Raw genomic sequence first — 22,505 nt, 5'->3', positions numbered from 1 at the left:
ATATTTACTTCTTCTTTATCCATTCATCTGTTGATGGACATCTGAGCTCTTTCCATATTTTGCCTATTGTGGACATTGCTACTATAAAATTGGGGTGCCTGTGCTCATTCAAATCACTATGTTTATATCCTTGGATAAATACCTAGTAATACAATTGCTGGGTTGTAGGGCAGTTCTATTTTGAACTTTCTGAGGAACCCCCATACTGTTTTCCAGAGTGGCTGCACCATTTTGCATTCCCATCAACAGTGAGAGGGTACCCCTTTGTCTTCATCCTCACCAACATCTGTTGTTTCCTGAGTTGTTAATTTTATTGGTATGATGTAGCATCTCCTTGTAGTTTCGAATTGTATTCCCCTGCTGATGAGTGATACTGAGCGTTTTTTCATGTCTGTTTGCCACGGATGTCTTCTTTGGAGAAATATCTGTTCATGTCTTCTACCTATTTCTTGACTGAATTATTTGTTTTTTGGGGTGTTGAGTTCGAGAAGTTCTTTATTTAGATTGTGGATACCAGACCTTTATCTGATACGTCATTTGCAAGTATCTTTTCTCATTCTGTAGGGTGCCTTTTAGTTTTATTGATTGTTTCTTTTGCTGTGCAAAAGCTTTTTATCCTGATGAAGTCTCAATAGTTCATTTTGCTTTTGTTTCCCTTGCCTTTGTAGATGTGTCCAGCAAGAAGTTGCTGCAGCCAAGGTAAAAGAGGTTGCTGCCTGTGCTCTCCTCTAAGATGTTGACGGATTCCTGTCTCACATTTAGGTCTTTCATCCATTTGGAGCTTAGTTTTGTGTATGGCATAAGAAAGTGGTCCGGTTTCACTCTTCTGTGTGTGGTTGCCCAGTTTTCCCAACACCATTTGTTGAAGGGACTGCCTTTTTTCTTTTGGATATTCTTTTCTGCTTTATCAAAGATTAGTTGATCATAGCATTGAAGGTCCATTTCTGGGTTCTCTATTCTATTCCATTGATCTAAGTGTCTGTTTTGATGATTACAGCTTTGGAATACAGCTTGAAATCCAGAATTGTAATGCCTCCTGCTTTGGTTTTCTTTTTCAGCATCCCTCTGGCTATTCGGGGTCTTTTTTGTTTCCATACAAATTTCAGAATTATTTATTCCAGCTCTGTGAAAAATGCTAGTGGTATTTTGATAAGCATTGCATTGAATGTGTAGATTGCTTTGGGAGGTATATACATTTTAACAATATTTGTTCTTCTAATTCATGAGCAGGGAATGTTTTTCCATTTCCTTGGGTCTTTCCCAATTTTCCTCATAAGTATTCTGTAGTTTTCACAGTACAAATCTTATTCCTCTTTGGTTAGGTTTATTCCTAGGTATCTTATTGTTTTTGGTGCAATTATAAATGGGATTGATTCCTTGATTTCTCTCTCTGCTGCTTCATTATTGATGTATAGAAATGCACCAGACTTCTGTGGGTTGATTTTTTTATCCTGTGACTTTGCTAAATTCCTTCATCAGTTCTAGAAATTTTTTGGTGGAGTCCTTCAGGTTTTCCACACACAATATCATGTCTACACAGAGAAATGTTTGACTTCTTCTTTGAAGATAGGGATGTCTTTTATTTCTTTTTCTTGTCTGATTGCTGAGGTTAGGACTTCTAGTACTATGATGAATGATAGTGGTGAGAATAGACATCCCTGTCTGGTTCCTGACCTTAAGGGAAAAGTTCTCAGTTGTTCTCCATAAGAGTGATATTAGTTATGGGTCATTTGTATATGGCCTTTATAATGTTGAAGTATGTTCCCTCTATCTCTACTTTTTTGAGGGTTTTTATCAAGAAAACATGCTTTATTTTGTCAAATGCTTTTTCTGCATCTATTGAGAGGGTCATATGGTTCTTATTCTTTCTTTTATTCATGTAGTGTATCATGTTGATTGACTTGCAGATGATTATCTTTAGGTGTAAGTTTGGGTTGTGTATTTGAGACATTTTTGCTTCTNAGTAGATGGAAGTTTTAAAGGGAGAATTAGGAAGCAGGGAGGGAGACAAGCAGGGGCCCTGGAGATTCAGGGAAGTGAAAACTTACAAGTGTCCATTGACAGATGAATGGATAAAGAAGTGGTACGCACACACATACACACACACACACACACACACACNTTTTCATTTACTTGCATGTATTTTTAAAATTCTTCTTTAATTTCTGGTTGACCCATTCATTCTTTAGTAGGATGTTCTTTAACCTCCATGTATTTGTGGTCCTTCTAAATTTTTTCTTGTGTTTGATTTCAAGTTTCAGATCATTATGGTCTTAAAATATAAATGGTATAATCTCAATCTCTTTGTACTGTTTGAGGGCTGATTTACAACCTAATATGTGATCTATTCTGGAGAATGTTCCATGTGCACTTGAGAAGAATGTGTGTTCTGCTGCTTTAGGATGAAATGCTCTGTATATATCTGTTAAGTCCATCTGGTCCAGTGTATCATTGAAAGCTCTGAGTAGGGTGTTAGAGTCTCCTACTATTATTGTATTATTATCAATGAGTTTATCAAATATTAATTGATATTTGGCTGCTCCCCAGTTAGTGGCATAAATATTTATGATTTTAGATTTTTTTGAATAACCCCTTTATTATGATATAGTGTCCTTCTTCATCTTTTATTATAGTCTTTGTTTTAAAATCTAGTTTGTCTGATATAAGAATGGATACTCCAGGTTTCTTTTGATGTCCATCAGCATGGTAAATGGTTCTCCATTCCCTCACTTTCAATCTGGAGGTGTCTTTGGGTCTAAAATTAGTCTTTTGTATCNACACTGTATGATTTCACTCATGTGGAACTTAAGAAACAAAACAAATGAACAAAGAAAAAAAGAAACGAACAAAAAAACCAGATTCTTAAATACAGAGAACAAACTGGTGGGTGGGGGAATGGGGAAAATAACTGAAGGAGATTAAGAGTGCACTTACCTTAATGAGCACTGAGAAACACATAGAATTATTGAATCATTATATCATATACCTGAAACTAATATAAAACTATGTTAATTATACTGGAATTTATATAAATACATACATACATAAATACATGAATAAAATTTTTTTAAATGTTTTAAGTAAAAAATAAATTAAAATAAAATTCTTGGGTGTGGGTGGCTCAGTTGGTTAAGCATCTGCCTTTGGCTGGGGTCATGATCCCAGGGTCCTAGGATCAAGCCCCGCATAGGGCTCCTTGTTCAGTGGGAACCTGCTTCTCCCTCTCCCTCTGCCTGCTGCTCACCCTGCTTGTGCTCTCACTGTCAAATAAATAAATAAACCCTAACCCAGCAACTGTACTCCTGGGTATTTACACCAAAGATACAGATGGAGTGAAAAGAAGGGGCATATGCACCCCAATGTTCATAGTAGCAATGTCCACAATAACCAAAATGTGGAAGGAGCTGAGATGCCCTTCAACAGACAAATGGATAAAGAAAATGTGGTCCTTATATACAATGGAATATTACTCAGCCATCAGAAAGGATGAATACCCACCATTTGCATCGACATGGATGGAACTGGAGGGGATTCTGCTAAGTGAAATAAGTCAAGCAGAGAAAGACAATTATCGTATGGTTTCACTTATATGTGGAACATAAGGAATAGCATGGAGGACATTAGGAGAAGGAGAGGGAAAGGGACGGGAAAAGGAGAAGGAAGAGGAAAATGAATGGGGGGAATCAGAAGGGGAGACGAACCATGAGAGATTATGGACTCCAGAAAACAAACTGAGGATTTCAGAGAAGTGTGAGGGGATAGGTTAGCCCAGCGATGGTTATTAAGGAGGGCATGTATTGCAATGAGCATTGGGTGTTATACGCAAACAATGAATCATGGAACACTACATCAAAAACTAACGAAGTACTGTGACTAACATAACATAATTTTTTTAATTAAATAAGTAAATAAATAAAATCTTTAAGACATAAAATAAAATTCTCATGAAACGAAATTTTACTGACTTTCACAAAGGTCAGAACTTACACTTTCAATATTGTTTGAGAGCATATATTTCTAAAAGAGAAGATCTCTCTGTCAAATAAATAAAATCTTTAAAAAAAGAGCATATATTTCTACTGTGAAATCAATAATGCTTTTAAATAAAATTGTATTTTGGGCGCTTGGGTGGCTCAGTCAGTTAAGCATCTGCCTTCGACTCAGGTCATGATCCCAGGGTCCTGGGATCAAGTCCCACATTGGGTTCCCTGCTCAGCAGGGAGTCTGCTTCTTCCTCTCCCTCTGCCCCTTCCCCCCGCTTGTGTGTTCTCGCTCTCTCTCTCTCAAATAAATAAATAAATTCTTTAAAATTAAAAAAAAATTTAAATAAAATTTCATTTTATAATTGAATACATTATAAAAAGTCATATAAATGAGAACAAAGATTTGAGAATTCAACACAATTTTAAATGTCACATGACCTTATTTCAGCTTTATCAAAATCCTTAATTTTGATAGATTATACATTTCAGCTTCAAAATAAAAAAATATATTGTTTTTAGCCCTTAAAAAAAAATCACGTATAAATGCTTTGTAGTATGGCAGAAGTAGAAATTGTAGCTGCCAGATTAAAAATAAACATGATACCCAGATATATTTGAATTTCAGATAAAAGAATAATTTCTATATGTGGTACAAGTTTATACTAAAAAATTGTTTGTTATCTGAAATTCAAATATAACTGGAAGCCACATTCTTATTTTCTATGTGTGGCAACCCTACCTAAAGTGAACTTATTAGCAGGAAAAATTAATTAAGCAAAGCATTCAACTCCAGAATCTGGGAAAAAAGCACAACAAAATAAACCAAAAGAATGTAGAAAGGAGAGTAAAGTCAAAAATTAACAAAATAGGAAAAGAAGACAAAATAAAAACAGTAGACCTAATTTCAAAAAGTGAAAAGTTGGTCCACTGGCAAGTGTAATAAAATAGGCAAACTTCTAACAAGTCTAATTAGGTAAAAAGAAGAAGCAAATAACATTTGAAATAATAATGGGTATATGATCAAATTTTAAAAACAGGGTTGTTTTAAATTATAGGAACTTTATACTAATTAATTTTAAAGTCAAGATAAAAAGGATTTTCAAAATATGAATTCCTAAAATTTGCTTAGGAAGAAAGGTGAAAGCTGAACAAACAAGATAGAGGGGAGTTACAAATCATTTCTAATATGCCTTTGTTGATTAGATAATTCCTATGCAAATCTTCTAATATGCCTTTGTTGATTAGATAATTCCTATGTTGCTTAAAATCTTCCACATCATAGGGACACCTGGGTAGGTCAGTTGGTTAAGCTTTGGAGTCTTGATTTCAGCTCAGGTCATGATCTCAGGGTCATGAGATCGAGCCCGCATCATATGATGCTGAGAGCGGAGGCTGCTTGGGATTCTCTTTCTCCCTCTCCTTCTGCCCCTCTCCCCACTCACACTCTCTAAATAAATAAAAATCTTCCACATCACACAAAAATAGCAATACTTCTCGGCTTATTTTCTAGTTTGCGTAACTCTCATATAAAAATTGAACAAGAGTGGTGCAAGAAAAGTGTAGATTAGTCTCATGTTTTCACCTTTACAGAAAGTTGTCCTTATGTCTTGTTGACAAGAAGCTTGTTGTAAAATAGTCTTGTAAAGTATTATCCCATTGGTATTTCTTGAAATACTGTGTCTATGACTAAATATGTGTATATTTTTACATGTGTATTGGTAGGATATACTTTGAAAAAAGGGGCTGGAAGGGTACACATAAAATTGTTGAGTATTTTAAAGATATACTGTTATGGAGTAGACATTATTCAAGATGTGAGCTTAGAGGGATATGAGAAACTGATATTTTATTTAATTAAATTAGTATAAGAACTGGCCTTTTGTGGATTGTTTTAAAGGCATCTTGTTATGGCTTCAGTATTATTCAATACACATTATTTTAATTTATTTTTACTTAATTTTCAGTCTTACATCAAAATACTTTTAATACTGTTCCCAAAACTGAATAATATTTGTAGAATGAAGATAGAATTAAAGAGAAGAGAAGGCACTTAGGAGATACAAAGCACTTTTGTCCAGTGTTTCTCAAAGAAAACTTCATCCTACAACCAGGCAGCAGAGACGAAGCAGCTAAATATCGAGAAAAGATCTACTACTTTTCAAGTCCTGAGGCTAAAGAAAAGTTTCTGGAGCATCCTGAGGAGTACGTGGCTCATAAAGAACCATTAAAGGTAAGAACAATATTCCTGTCCAATCTTAACGATTGCTCATGAGTACTTTTTCAAGGACTTAGTGCCAGCCTTCATCGTTTTACTTAGTAGTGAAGTCCCCAATCAGATATAACAACATGGTGAAAATATCTAAGTTCCAAGAACAACTTTTTGGAATATAATGTAAAACAATTATCTTTTCTGATTTCTGCAGTAATGACTTGTGTCAAACCAACATATAATATCTGTCTTTTTAACTGAAGTAAAAAGACCCAGCTACATTTATTGCTTGCTACATTAAGAGGCAGCTGTGTACGTGGGCAGTTTCACAGAGAACAGAAAATAGAATAATGGTTGCAAGGAGCTGGGGGCAGGCAGGGAAGAGAATGGAGTTATTGTTTAACGGGTGCAGAGTTTCAGCGTGGGATGATGAAAAAGTCCTGGAAACAGATAGTGGTGATGGTTGCACAACATTGTGAATGTACTTAATGTCACTGATTTATACACTTAAAAATGGTTAAAATGAATATACTCAAAACTACTGCATTATATACATTAAAAGGTGGATTTTATGGTATTTAAGTATACCATCTCAATAAGTAAATATTTGAATTTAACTGGAAAAAATGGTTAAAATGGTTAATTTTATGTTATGTATATTTTACTGGTAATATTTTCTCCATTTTAAAAATAAAGCACACGCATAATTGCACCAGCTTTAGACAAGAGCCTTCATTTTTTTATTTTACTTTCGCCCTTTTCCACATGGATGTGTATTCTTTCCAGTGTATGTAATATTTTATAGTCTGCTTTTTCACTTAACATTATATCAATGAAAGCTTATATATTTCTACATAGATCTCTTGATGCTTCATCATTTTGATGTACCATTTTAACATCTAATTGTTAGACATTTTTCACAGTATTTTCATAGTGTGATTTGTCATTGTGGATATGAAATAGTATTTAGGAAATCTTTGGGCACGTCATTCTTTGTTTCTTTTGAATTATTGTATCAGTATAATTCCCTAGCATGGGATTACAAGATCAAATTATACAAATCACAATACATTGTCACTTATACTTTCTTTTTTTCTCCCCCGATGAAGTAGGCTCCACACCCAGCATGGGGCTTGAACTCACAACTCTGAGATCAAGGGTTGCATACTCTACTGACTGAGCCAGCCAGTGTCCCTAATTCCAATGCCTTCTTAAACAGAACATATAGAACATGATTTAAATGCTTCTGAATAATTTGGGCTATTTTCATGAACTTTAATTTTTATATGCTGCTCAGGAGGACTACTGAAATATGTGTATGGTTGTGCCTTCTGACACTGGTGTTGTGAAGTGATAATTCAGTTTTAGGGAGAGCAATGAATAGCCTTATGTTTTCTAAATTACTCAAAACTTCCTTGTCTTCACTCTCCTCCTACCCTACCTCTCCCCAACCCACCCCCTGTGGCAGGCTCCTCCAGTAAGAATATGCCTTATAGGCCCCCGTGGCTCTGGCAAAACTGTCTGTGGAAGACAGTTAGCAGAAAAATGGGGCATTTTTCACATTCAGTTTGAAGAATTTCTTCAAGAGAAACTAATGCTCAAAACCAAAAAGAAAATTGGAAGTGAATTTGAAGAAGTTTCTGATGAAGAACGGTTTACAAAACAAGAACTTGAAGAACTTGCAATTCAGGCCAATGTCAAGATTGAAGAAGAAAATACAAGGAAGCCGGTAGTAATATGAATACTCTCTTTGCAGATAATTAGGCTTACTTTTGGGAAGTAGAATATAAGCATTATAAAACTCTATAAAGTTTCCAGGAAGGAGAAAAAAAATTAACTCCCCATATGTCATCCTCCCCATATGTTAAATACATATCTTACTGTTCATCTAGAATACAAATGCTAAGTTTTACATGACTCCAGTAAAAATCTGAAAAGCTTTCCCTGATAAGACTGTTGCATGGCATTTATTTAGGATTCTGTTATTTGGTATATCTGACCCAGACTATAAGGTTTTCCTTTATTGTGTTTTCTGTTTTCTATCAAATATCATAAAAATCTGCCCCAGCACCAGCAGAATTCTCAAAATATTAATTTCTAATGATGCATCATAAGAAATTTTATATATCTCTTAGGTGGTTTCTTTCTGGGGTTGTAAAGAGAAAGTTCTTAATTCTAACTCATTTTTCACCATTTCTGATATAGTTAGACCCTTCTCAAGTGATCCCCTTATAAATGGATGTAGGTATAGATTATATTCCAAATGACTGCCTGGCTGGCCCATCCTTTAATTAGGATCTAGGTTGAAGAATTACAAGATAAATGACAAAAATTATTTAAGCTTTATGGGTGCGTAATACACATTAAACCATATAGTAGCAAAAAGTGATGACACAATATATCCTGAGGCCATGTTTGAAAATCAGTCACGCTAATCACTAGTAACTCCTCTTAGCTATAATATATAATTTGATATTTTAAACCATATTAAATATTGATTTAAAAAAAAGTTCAAGTTTTAAACTGTTAACAAGCAGCAGTATTAAAAATAGCCTAAGAAGAAAAGGTCTCATCCTAATCAACTATGTAATAGAGTACTATTTACTAATACAGAGTTTAATTTTTTTTTTGTTTTCTGATTTTTGTTTTTTTTAGCCTCCAGACGTACAACTTACAGAAGAAGAAGAAGCAATCAAATTAAATCTACTGGAAAATGAGCCATTACCTCCCGAAATTCTTGAAACAATTCTTTCTGAGTGGTGGCTTAAGGAACCAATACGGTATCTTATTTTATATTGAATTATACAATTACTGACTTTTATTTGCTCTGTTCTTAAAAGTTAAAAATGTAATCCAGCATAAATTTAAGATTTTTCTTTTACTTATAAACCAGTGATTCTACACATTAAAAACATTTGCTGTGTAGTCATGGTTGAGCAACCATATTCTAAATCCATGTACACCAGTGATGGGCTGGACTCCTTTCCTTGGAGCCTTTCAATAATTACTGTTAAGACAACTTAATAACTGTCCAGAGTGCTATCCCTTTCTTAAAAGCCAGAAACAAGCCTGACCTCAGAGAGGACAAATTTAAGAATCTTCATGCCATCAGAGTTTAAAACTTCACCGCAATTTCCTAATCAGAATGTCGTGCTTTGGTATATATCAGAAGAAAGAGAAATGATACTTATTATAGTACCCGTAATAGCAACCCTTATATGGAACTTACTATGTGCCAGATACTGTTCTGTATTTTATTCGCATAAGTTTACTTAATCCTTACAACTACCCAATGGAATAGAAACTTTTATTATCTCACATTGGAGATAAAGAAACTATATTATAGAGCATTCAAATAACCGGCCAGTCCCAGTGCTCCTCTGCACACTCTTTTTCACCTAGTCCATGGCCTAAATGAGTGAGCGAGGTGATTCGTCATCAACTTTAATTTTAATTTCCTGCTGCCTAAATTGGCTCATTAGTTGTGACAAACTTAGGCAGGTTGACTGCAACAACGCAATCATGGGGGCCATCTGGATGGCTCCGTCGGTTAAGCATCTGACTCTTAATTTCAGGTCAGGTCATAATCTTGGTGTCATGGGATCGAGCCCTGCATCGGGCTCTGCACTAAGCATGAAGTCTGCTTGTCCTTCTCCCTCTGCCTGTCCCCCTGCTCGTGCGCTCTCTCTCTCTCTCTCAAATAAATAAATAAATCTTTAAAAAACAAAAGGAACAACAAAAAACTGATGTAGTCATGGGTGGTTCTTCATTAATTTAGCTCCTGACCTCACACCATACATTAATTTTTTTAAAAAAAGCGTATGGATTGAAAAAGTAAAAGTAAAAAGTGAGGGACGCCTAGGTGGCTTAGTTTGTGGGCTCAGTTTGTGGGGAGTCTGCCTTCAGCTCGGGTCATGGTCTCAGGATCCTGGGATTGAGCCTGGTATCAGACTCCCTGCTCAGTGGGAATGAGTCTGATTTTTGACAGTATGATGCATATATAATTCCTGAAGGGCATTTCAATGAAGAAACTAAACAGCTTTTAGAAAATTCTGAATTGAAACTCAAAAGAGAAGTTGGGTATAGAGGTAGAGATTTAGAAGTCATTGACAAAGAAGGGACAGCTGGAACAGTAGGGATGAAATTGTTCTCACAGAAGAAACTATGCTGAAGGCATCCCTAAAGAAAAAGATATACATCTTATAGCCAAAATATAAAAATTTGCCCACTTAATAGGATAGGAAATATTTTAAAATGTCAGATAAGGACTCAAGTTGTCAAATGTTCATAAAAGTCCTATGAGGAAGAAAACATATGTCTAAATACAAATACCTAAAACAACCCAAATTTTAGATAAACAGGATAAATTCTCATTCAAAAGGGGACCGATATTGACTCTTTTAAATAAACAAAACCAAGTTCTTAAAGCCTGATTGTTTAATAATAAAAATGTAGTCACATTCCATTTATTTTTCTGATCCTTATAGTTTCATCATACCTGTGCAAATTTTATAATTCTATTTGAACATAATCATCTTACACATATGAGCCAGGATGCATACATTAGTAATTGTCATTGATCATAAGGGACCCACAGAAGAGGGTACAAACTGTCTCATGAAAGGAGCGTCACTAGAAGAAAAAGTGTGCAAAGGTAGATTCCCACAAGAAATGGGCTGGCCAAACCCACCTTTACATAAGGGTGACACAGTCATTAGACTGGGCATTCCTCCCAAGCAGAGAACTTGTTTTCTTTTAATTTTCCATCAAATATTAAGACTAAATTTAAGAGAACTTATCTATACTATAAAAATAAGCATAAAATATTATCGTTTTAATCCAATTCAATACATTTGGGAGAAAACACACCATGTTTACACAAGTATATTATAAGAAATTAAAGATACCACAGTAAACTTTTAAAACTATTCATTGCACATCTTGTATAAAGTTGTGATTTATTAATATTTTTTCTTTTTAAATCAATATTTATAATATAATAATTAAAGCAAATAAATTATGAAATTTCTACCAAGTTCCACAGGTTTTATATTAGATGGTTTCCCACGATATCCTGAGGAAGCCCTGTTTCTGGGGGAACGTGGATTTTTCCCAGATGCTGCTGTTTTTATACAAGTTGATGATCAAGATATTTCTGATCGACTCCTTCCTTCCCAAATTGAAAAGTGGAAACAGAAACAAAAGAAAAAATTAGAAAGGAAAAAACTCATCAAAGAATTGAAGGCAAAAATCAAGGTATGTATCCAGTAAAAAAACATAGGAGTAAATTTGTTCAACATCTATTGAAATTATAAAGTGGTCTTTACAAAAATGTAATTTTCTGATTTTAATACCACAGTCAATATGAAAACACTTTTAATCAGATATTAATACTATTTATAATTAGTTAAAAATTATTTGAGGCCTATGTGATTTGCAATATGTTAATGCTTTTCTCTCCAAGGCAAATAAAATTAAAGATAGTGGCAGCACTAATGTATCCCTATATAAGACACAGGAGCTAAGTGGGAGAGGCAACATAAAGAATTAAACTTCTCAGTGGCTTTTTCACTAGTTCCTGGAATGATGACACCATCCATCAAGGCCATGTTAGCCTACAGTGAAACAGATCCAGATATTAGTTTAGGATATCTTTTCCAAAACTGAAATCTGAGGAGTATTACATAGAATGTTCAAAAGTGTCATAGGGAATCCAGCAATTCCACTTCTAGGAATCCATCTAACAGAAATGAAAACAGATCCACATAGATTTATATATGAATGTTCATAACAGCATCATTCATAACAGCCAAAAAGTGAAAACCACCCAGTATCCATCAACTGATGAATGGATAAATGAAATATGGTAGATAGGGTACCCTGGGATCCCACCCAAGATGGCGATAAAAGGGCCTCCTGAATTCATCTCCCACACACACACTGAATCCACAGCTACACATGAAGCAATTCTCTCTGAAAGAAATCCAGAAACTAGCTGAGTGACTCATACACATTGGACAAATGAGAAAATACCTGTATCATCCACATCAAAACAGTTGCTGCCTGAGAGTCCAGCTTCCAATCCATCTATGCAGTGTGTGATGCTCCCCTTTGGGCCTCTGACAGGTTGTGGCACATGCTCAACAACTGGGAGCCACTGAGAACAAAGAAAGTAGCTTGGACAATCACAGAGGTTTGAGAGACAGCCAAGAACTCAGTCCAGGCTGATTGGTAAGATTCATCTCCTACTCAAGACAGCTCTGTGAAGACTAGGAGCTGTGGCTTCTTTATCCAATGTGCAGACACCAACACAGAGTCAAAGGAAAGGAAGAAAGAGAGGAGGAATATGTGTCAAACGAAAACTCCAGAAATAGATCTTACTGAAACAAAGATAAGTGATTTACCTGATAAAGCGTTCAAAACAATGTTCATAAGATGCTCACAGTGTCAGGAGAACAATGCACGAACAAAGTAAGAATTTCAAGAAAGAGATAGAAAATATAAGAAAGTACCAAACAGAAATCACAGAGATGAAGAATACAATAACTGAACTGAAAAATTCAATAGAGAGGTTCAATAGCAGACTAGACACATAGATCAATGGAACAGAAGAGAGAGCCCAGAAACAACGCCATGCCTATATTGTCAATTAGTTTACAAGAAAGAAGCCAAAGGTGTATGATGGAGGTTGGATAGTCTCTTCAGTACATGCTGGGAAAACTGGACAAGCTACATGCTAAAGAATGAAACTAGACCCCCTATCCTATCCTATCCACAAAAATCAACCCAAAATGGGTTAAAGACTTGAACATAAGACCTGAAACCATAAAACTTTTATTTTTTCAATTTTTTTATTATGATATGTTAGTCACCATACAGTACATAATTATGAAACCATAAAACTTTTAAAAGAAAGCGTAGGGGGTAAGCTCCTTGACATTGGTCTTGGCAATTATTTTTTTGGATTTGACACCAAAAGCAAAAGTCAACCAATGGGGATTACATCAAACTAAAAGGATTTTGCACAACAAAGGAAGCCGTCAAGGAAATGAAAAGTTATTCTACTGGGTGAGAGAAAATATTTGCAAATCATATCTGATTTGCATCTGATTAGGGGTGCTCTTTACCAAAGCAAACAAATAAATAATAAATTCGAAAAGGCATTCTAAAGTTTGTAGAAAGAGTAGCTCCCCCCATGTGCTGTTTATCTCTCTTGAGGGACATAGCTATTGAGAAGTTCCAGAGACAATAGGATATGGTAGCATAATTACACCATCATGAGTTTTTCTGAAAAGTTTACCATCCTTCCCTCCAAATGCTATTCCCACTTTGGGAAAAAACATATATACTAATACTTAAAAAGTAATTTTATCATTATCCACTAAAATGTTTAAATGTCTCTTTCTGTAACAGGATGATATGATTTCCAAAAGAAGGGCTGAACTTCTAGCAAAGAGAGAAAAAAAACATAAAGCGGAGGTAAGTAAATAAAATGGTTGCTTTTTTTAAAAAAAAGGCAGAATATCCACAATTTAATATTTATATATTACATATTTTTTATATATCAACAGTATAAAATTTAAAAAATGTTTAGAAGAAGTCTTGGAGGAAATACAGAGAGTTTATGTTTAAGTAGTAAGATTATGTATCACTTTTTTCTTTGTATTTTTTGTTATTCCATAATTGTTTACAATGACCCCTCATTATTTTTATAGTCAGAAAAATGAACATTTTTAAAGGAAGGAAAACCACTAAAGAAGTTTAAATAATCGAATTCAAAATATCATACTACATTAAACTATGCTTCTTTGAGATTCTCGTTTTTGCTTTTCACACTTGCAGCCCATGCACCAGGGAGATAGTCTGGGAGTCTGGGACTGAGGTCTAAACAGGGAGTCTGTGAAGCTGTGCTGGACCTAAAATAAAGATTATGTCGAGATAAAGAATGGACCGAGGCAGAGCCCATGAACCCTCAGACTTATCTATCGTGCAGCACACTCAGTACAACTCCTTTTCTCCATCTGCTGATTTTTCAAAAAGATAAACCTTGAAGATCGTGGATTTTGTTTTGTTTAGAGAAGAGCTGTTCCCGAAATGACCTAGCTAACACCAATACCAAACTTTCTTAGGGGTGCAGAATTTAAAGAGGAGGTGTGACTAGACACACTAGTTCTAAGAAGTTACCTGAGGCTCATATTTACACTTTCAGCTTACAAGTAATCCCTGTAACCAAGGCAAACAAAAGGATGGTTCCTGCCTTCTGCCATTTCATTCCGGCATAAAGCACCCTGTACCATCTTTTCAAAATTGACTCTCCTGGGATCTGATTTCCGACCATATAAAAACGTTCACCCCAACAAGGGGAAGGAGAGAAGAGGAATCACAGGAAATAAGACTTGCTGCCCATGGAACCATGTCTGCCCCTGGTCAGGATGTGCTGGACTCAGTACAGAGAACTGTTGATACCTAGCAACCGTCGCTGGGGGTCAAAACATTGCAGAATAGGGGCCAGGACAATTGTTTCTTTGCCCAAAGTATCCACAACCAAAAGTAGACCTAAAACCATTAGACTGAGAATGTTCTGCACCATCTAAGGAACAAGAACCCTGCTCTCCATTATTTGCCTTAATCTTCACTTATTCATTCAGCCAGTCAGCCTGCCCGTCAGCAAACCTGACCTGAGCACTCACTGCATGGCTGACACTATTCAGACGCTGGAGGTTCAGCCATGAACAAAATTGACAGAAGTTTCTGGCCTCGTTCTACTGTTCATTCCCTGAACAAACATGTTCTGAAATTCTGCTGTGTTCAAGGAGTCATGCTGATGTTTAGGATTAAAAACAAACAATCCAGACATTCTAACCTGGGCTCAAGCATAGTTACCTAACTTTAGCCCTTGGGAATCCCTAGTTGTCCCCTTAAGAATCACCCCCTAGGGGTGCCTGGGTGGCACAGTCAGTTAAGTGTCTGCCTTTGGCTCAGGTCATGATCTCAGGGTCCTGGGATGGAGCCCTGCATCAGGCTCCCTGCTCAGCAGGGAGTCTGCTTCTCCCTCTGCATCTCCCTCTGCTTGTGAGCTCTCTCACTCTGTCAAATAAAGAAATGAATCTTAAAAAAAAAAAAAAAAAAGAAAGAAAGAAAAGAAAAGAATCACTCCACATGTCTCAGCAACATATTACCAAAAAAGTCCAGCCTTTGGGGTTGATCTGACCTAAACTGGTATCCTTTCTCCAGTTCTTGCTGACTTTGTTCACTGCCGGCTCCCCAGTGCCTAACATAGGGCTGACACATAGTAGGCACTCAACAGTTGTTTTGTTGCTGTTGTATAACCTTGAGCAAGTTTCTTGATTTCTCTGAACCTAGGGTTTTTTTGTAAAATGGAAAAAAAGTTGATAATATCTGGTTTCCTGAATTGAAAATACTTTAATTTCTCCTCTTTGCTATTTTTTAGCTAAACCTCCTTTTTCTTAAGAGAATCAGTTTTCAGATAAATTTTAAACGTTCTTAATTTTTAATTTTTCTATTTGTTAACATTAGAATGGTGGGATTTCTTACTATTTTTCATTCAAAAATTCAATATTCTATCTTATAAATTAAGTAGGTTTTTGTAAGTTAGCTCTCCTAAGACTTACTCTTTTACAAAATTGGCTATATATCCCCACACAATTAATTTATACAAACTGACTTTGGGAAGATAATTCCTGAAATTTTTTATGAATCAAAGATGAAAACTGTGTATTGATTTTTTTTCACTCCTTTGATGAGAATTTTGTGATATGTCCTGCTACTGCCTCAGACAAACACTAAACAAAATGCAGCATCTCAAGGATCACCCAGTGTGATAGCTATAGTCAGTTAATGTGACACCTGACTCAAATCCATTCTGACTCTACATAGACCCTGGAGCCTGCTTTCATGAACAGAACCAGAGGCCTTTTCATCATTTGCCTTTTGTATAGAAAGTGCAGCTCCATGACTCACCTTTTCACAACTAATTGTGGACCATATGCAGATAAAGCCCTTCCCAGGGTTGTCTTCTCCTCCTTAACAAAAATCATTGCCCTTACTGTCTGAATTTTTTGCAGCAGATAACACATTTTTAACGTTAGAAATTACTTGTCTCAAGGGGACTGCTTGCATTAATTTTGTAGGAAAATGTCGCCATCTTGTGGAATTTTAGTCTCCAAGTGTGACTAAAGAATAATCTATAAATCAGCCACTTTGTATAGAGATTTCGTTTGTATACCTTCCAACTTCTCAGAGGCCCCACTTCTACTCCTGGTCCTCGCTCCAGAATCTTGGCTCTCCTCCTCTTCATTCGCTCCTTCTCTGGTACCTCAGTCTCTTCTATTAAATTGTGGGTAGCCACAGACAGGAGAAAGCCAGAAAGAGCCAGGACAGGAAGCCAGGCCGCAAATCAGCAGAATTGTGAGTGACTACACCCAGGTGAATAGTTAATAGAGATAAATACCTGAGTACAAGGGGGAGCCAAAGTCAGCGTCCAGATGAGGTGGAAACAAGGTTCAGGACCAAGCACCAGGCCAAGACCATCCTTGAGGCCTCCTAGGGACAAGGCAGAGTGTATAGGTCCAAGGTCTACTTGCAGAGAGCTCTTTGGGATGAAACAGAAAGCAAAGGTGTGTATGGGGTGTACAGGTTGGGGATTGAGTCTTTTATTAAGTTTTTATTTAAATTCCAGTTAGTTAACATACAGTGTAATGTTAGTTTCAGGTGTACGATATAGTGATTGAACACTTCCACGCAACACCCCGTGCTCATCAACACAAGAACACTCCTTAATCCCCATCTCCTGTTTCAACTATTCCCTCCCACTCACTTCCCTTGGATTGAGTTTGAAGGTTTGAGAAACAAGTAGTTTGGAACAGTGTCTCAAAAAATCCATATTTAGAAGGCAACCAGGCGTAGTAAGGGAATCTAGTGTCTGCCTAACGTGCATCTGTTTTGGGAAGACTTGGAACTCTAACAAGTCTTGCACTTCTCCTCTTTCCATTTCTTCCTGTCTCATTTCTTCCCTAAGCATTCTGAGTGTAATCTCATCACCCTCCTGACATAAACTTCTACTGTTGTAGCCTTGTCCTTCCCTTCCCCTACTGATAGAAAGTTATAAGAGAGCTTACCCGAAATCTAGTCCTTTTTCTCAGAGACCATGAATTTTGTTTTGTTTGTCTTCTTTATTTTCTCTTTTCCCTCTCCAGCCATCTCTGGGATTGTTTGAATGTATTTTAGAAATCCATTTTATTTATCTATTGGCTTTTTAGTTATATTTCTATGTATTATTTTTTAGTGGTTGCTCTCTGTTACATATACATCCTTGGCTTTTCGCACTCTACTTCGAGTCAATATCATTGCATGTAATACCCTAGAAACCTGTGACTGTAGAAGTCCATTTACACTCACCCCCACTACATCCAACAACCTTTACACTCAGTTATTTGTTTTACAACCAAATATATTATAAACTCCATAAGAAAAAAATTATAGTTTTTGTTTTAAATTGTCATATGTATTTTAAATATATTAAAAGGGAAATAAGTCTTTCACATTTACCCAGGTATTTACCATTTCTGTTGCTCTTCATTCATTCCTATGGTGTGATGGAAAGCAGAGGCATGAAAAGAATAGGGTCATTTGAATTGTTTTCCTGCATGATTTTTCTTGACTGTTTCCATGATTTTCTCTGCATCTTTGCTTTTCAATAGTTTCTGATATGCCTGCATGTCATTTTCTTCATATTTATCTAGTTTGAGGTTCACTAAACTTTAATCTGTAAATTTGTCTTTCACTAAATTGTGAGAACTCTGGACATTATTTCTTCAAATATCTTTCCTGCTCTATTTGCTCTCTGTCTCCATCTGAAAGTCAGTTTCTCATAGGTTAGATCATTCACTATTGTTCCAAATGATCTTGGGGCTTTTTTCTCTCTTCTTTAAGTTCGATCAGTTCTTTTAATCTATCTTCAAATTTACTGATTCTTCCCTCAGTCATCTCCAGTCTATTAAACCCATCTGATATCTTTTATAACTTTAAATACTGTATTTTTTAGTTCTAAAATTTCCATTTGGTTTGTTTTTATATTTTTTATATCCCTCCTGGGATTTCCTATCTTTTCGCTTATTATGAGTGTGTTTTCCTTTTCTTCATTGGTCATAGGGTTCTTGTTTGGTAACTCTAATACCCAGAGTGGGTATTTAATAATATCTTTTCTTATGAGAATGGGTCATGTCTCCTGAACCTTTATATTTTGAATAAGTTTGGATTATATCCTGGAATTATGAATATTATGTTCTGGAGATTCTGAATTCTGTTGTATACCTCCAGAGAAGGCTGGTGTTTTTGTTTTAGCAGGCAATTTACTTGGTAAGACTAACCCTGCAAACTGTCATACTGGCAGCGGGTGGCAGTTCAACTGATACTGTTCTCGAACAGCCCATATGCGCATGATTCAGAGCCGTGGACAGTCTTTACAAACTAAATTTGCTGTTCCCTTCTCCACTTCTCTCAACTCTGAAGTTTACCCTCACTCTCTAGTGCCCTGGTTGTGTCTCCTTCCCCTGGTTGCCCCAGCTGGAAAGACATCCAGCTTCCTATCAGAGTTTTAGTCACCCTGTGCCACCACCACTGTAATGGAAGCTGCCCTGTGAGCAAATGCACAGAATCAGAGAACTTACCCTAATCCAACTGCTCCCTCCAGATTTTTACTGTTTTTCAAAATCTGCCTTTGTTTACTCTCAAGCCCCTTATTGAGTGAGTGAGATAAAGTGTGTGTGTGTGTGTGTGTGTGTGTGTGTGTGTGTGTGTGTGTGTTGGGGGGAGGGGAGGTGTACTGTTCATGGTTTATGGTTATTACCTGCTAGAGGCTAAATTAACTTATTCCTTCATACTGGAGGCAGATCTCTGAGACCATGAATTTTAGAACATGTATCTATTAACATAAGGCCTTAAAAGTGTAATATATCAGAAAAAGAAAAAACAGCACTGTTTCAAAAGATCAAATTTTGGAAAAATAAAACCTTTTTTTCCTAAGAAGAATTAACCTGTGGAGATTCTTAGGATATTGACCTTTAAAAAAATTCAACATTATTTAAGGAACTTGCTAAAACAATATAATAGGAAAAAGAAATAGCATACATGTTGAAAAGTTCTGTAAGGAAGGAACACATTATGTGCCTATAGTTTGATTATCTAGAAAGTCCAGGAAAGTTAATTGCACAAAAATTTAAGGTTGCCTCCCCAGCACCTTATTAACAACGACATTTGCCTCCATGAAGAAAAAAAGGCAAATAATTTCTAAAGTGATTAAATAATCTGTCTTGAAGATGATAGGTGCCATGAAATGCTGGTTGGTGTCCTCCATCATTTGGAGCAAGATCCATCCTGCCTGCTTCCTCTCATTCTCATAGCTCATTCACATGGAAGCACGATACAACCTGCCCTGCTCACATACCCGAGCTTGCAGTTGCTCTGAATTAATCAATTTGGCCCCCTCCATTCGTAAAAATGAATGAGCCACAAAGGATTACCATATACTTGAGAAAAATTATCAATACAAAGGAGCAGCAAGATGAGCAAACAGAAAAGTTGACCCTAAAATAAATAGGCAATTCAGAAAACCTTACTAAACATTTAAAAAATTCCAATCTCCCTCAGAAAATTCAAGAACTTTTATCCAGAAAACAAAAACAGGATGCTATGAAAAATCAGAAAGCAAAAAAGAGTTCATGGAAGCTAAATATATATAATTTAAATTGGTTAAAATTTGAATAGAAAGATTTAAAGGAAAAATCAAAGAAGTTTCTCAAATGTAGAACAAAAAATACAAGAGAGAGAAAATACAAAAGAAAAAACTGGAGATATGTGGGGTCAATCCAGGAAGGTCAACATCCAATATGCATTAAAAAAAAAAAACTGAAAGGAGAGAAAATGTAGGAGGAAATAATCTTAAAAATATTGAAAGAAATGCTCCCAGTGTTGAAGAAAGCAGAGGATCTTCAAATTCAAAGGGATCAATGAATACGGAGCAGAACAAATTAAAAGAGATGTACATTAGATACATCCTTATGAAATTTGAGATTGCTCATTATAAAGAGATTTTAAGTGTTTCTAAAATGAAGAAAAGATACATACAAAAGATATGGATAAAATTTTTGTCAGACTTCTCACCAACAATACTGAGTGATGGAAGACAAAGACAATGCCTTTAAAATTCTGAGTGAAAATGATTTTTGACTATTTATAATGTATGAGAATGAAATGAGAATGCTTTTAGATATTTAAGATCTTTGACAATTAGCCTTTAATATATTCTTCCTGAAAAAAGTAGCCAATTGATTTTGCGAATAGTGCTTCTTTCATCTAAAAAACAAAACCAAACCGGAAATATGGGGTAGGGGAGAGACCAAAAAAAAAAGCATTATCCACATATGGGGCAAATTAAAATGCATCATTCTGCATAATAAGAAAATATAATGTCTGACCTTGACACGTCAGAATGGTACACATTTGTTGATATAGGGTTGCATCCCCATTGTCACTATCTGTAGCTGTAGTGAATAAGGATTATGTAGTTAAAATACGGCTGGTATTGTTTATTGGGTTTCATTTTAGAATAAATCAAACACTGTTTGCTTTCAATTCTTAGAATCAATTTCTACATGAAGCACTAAATAAGTACACATACAGACAAGTGTAAATGTAGAAATATTGGAGACAAAAATTTGGACACTAAAGAGAGGGAAAAGTTTTTGAAAAGAAGATTAAGAACAATCTCTTGGATTGGGGGGAATCAAAACACCCATCTAAAAATGATAACTCAGGGGCGCCTGGGTGTCTCAGTTGGTTAAGCATCTGCCTTTGGCTCAGGTCATGATTCCAGGGTCCTGGGATTGAACCCCACATCAGGCTCTCCGCTCAGTGGGGAGTCTGCTTCTCCCTCTCCCTCTGCCTGCCACTCCCCCTGCTTATGCTCTTTCTCTCTGTCAAATACATATATAAAATCTTTAAAAAAATAAAAATGATAACTCAAAAGAAATTTGAGGATCATATTTAAAGTTGGGGGGGGTGCCTGGGTGGCTCAGTCAATTAAGCATCTGCCTTCAGCTCAGGTCATGATCCTAGATCCTGGGATCGAGCTCCACATTGAGCCCCACGTCGGGCTCCTTGCTCAGGGGGAAGGCTCCTTCTCCCTCTCTTTCTGCCTGCAGCTCCCCCTGTTGTGCTCTATCGCTCTGTCAAATAAATAAATAAAATCTAAAATAAATAAATAAATAAATAAATAAATAAATAAAATTGCAGGCACTCAGTTGTAGAATTAAAGAATTAAAAATATGACTAACACTGGGGAATAAGCAGGTGAGGAAGAAAAGAGAAATGTAAGTTAGCTAAATCCCTCATTGTTGTTAGTACAAGAGAGAAAACAAATATCACAAGGGTCAAAAGAGGCTACCTTTCACTGTTCACTTTGTTACTTCCTAAATTGGTTTCCAGAGAACAACCAAAAAACCCAAAAAAGGGGCGCCTGGGTGGCGCAGTCAGTTGAGCCTCTGACTCTTGGTATCGTTTCAGGTCATAATCTCAGGGTCTTGAGATCAAGCCCCACATCGGGCTCCATGAGCTCAGTGCAGAGTCTGCTTAGAGTTTCTCTCTCGTCGCCCTCTGCCCCTCCCCCACCATGTGCACTTGCTTTCTCTCTCTCTCAAATAAATAAATCTTAAAAGAAAACATTTTTTAAGTGCAAGAATGGCTAAATAAGAATAATGAGATGTATGTTTTTTTATGGAAGGAAATTTAAATGCATTGCTAAATTATAGTTTTAAAAAGCAAGTTGTGTAATATAGAATGATCCCATTTATGTGTAAAATATAATTTTCTGTGTGTGGGAGTGTGTGGGGGTGTAAACATCTAAAAGGATCTTAAACAAATTGTTAACCAAAATTATTTCTAGGTAGGAAAGTGGAAATAGAGATGGGAGTATGAAGGGAAATTTTTTTACCCTATATAATGCTGTATAATTTTATCCTTTAAACAAAAATGAATCTATTTTTATTTTTTTATTTTTAAAAAAGATTATATTTATTTATTTTAGAGAGAGAGGGCAGGGAGGATACAGGGAGAGAATCTCTAGCGGACTTCACTCTGAGTGCAGAGCCTGACTTAGGGCTCGATCCCACAACTCCAAGATCATGACCTGAGCTGAAATCAAGAGTTGGGCACCAAACCAGCTGAGCCATCCAGGGACCTCAAAATGAATCTATTTTTAAACTGATATCGTTTTTGTTTTTTTTTTAATTAACAAA

General features: G+C 36.0%; 1 protein-coding gene across 1 annotated transcript in view; it reads left to right on the top strand.

Annotated features, from left to right (window-relative positions):
• AK9 (adenylate kinase 9) overlaps window positions 1–22,505 on the top strand; it is a gene marked incomplete at its 5' end in the record, with an annotated part of 162,390 nt that overhangs the window by 117,956 nt on the left and 21,929 nt on the right. The window contains 6 exons of the mRNA XM_034670770.1: window positions 5,574–5,610; window positions 6,001–6,213; window positions 7,661–7,921; window positions 8,848–8,972; window positions 11,229–11,448; window positions 13,606–13,671. Of these exons, the coding sequence (XP_034526661.1) occupies window positions 5,574–5,610; window positions 6,001–6,213; window positions 7,661–7,921; window positions 8,848–8,972; window positions 11,229–11,448; window positions 13,606–13,671 (922 nt within the window). The remainder of the gene's footprint in view (window positions 1–5,573; window positions 5,611–6,000; window positions 6,214–7,660; window positions 7,922–8,847; window positions 8,973–11,228; window positions 11,449–13,605; window positions 13,672–22,505) is intronic.

Source organism: Ailuropoda melanoleuca, chromosome 10, assembly GCF_002007445.2.
Source record: "Ailuropoda melanoleuca isolate Jingjing chromosome 10, ASM200744v2, whole genome shotgun sequence".
NCBI lineage: Eukaryota > Metazoa > Chordata > Mammalia > Carnivora > Ursidae > Ailuropoda > Ailuropoda melanoleuca.
This window is presented reverse-complemented; position numbering and strand designations above follow the sequence as displayed.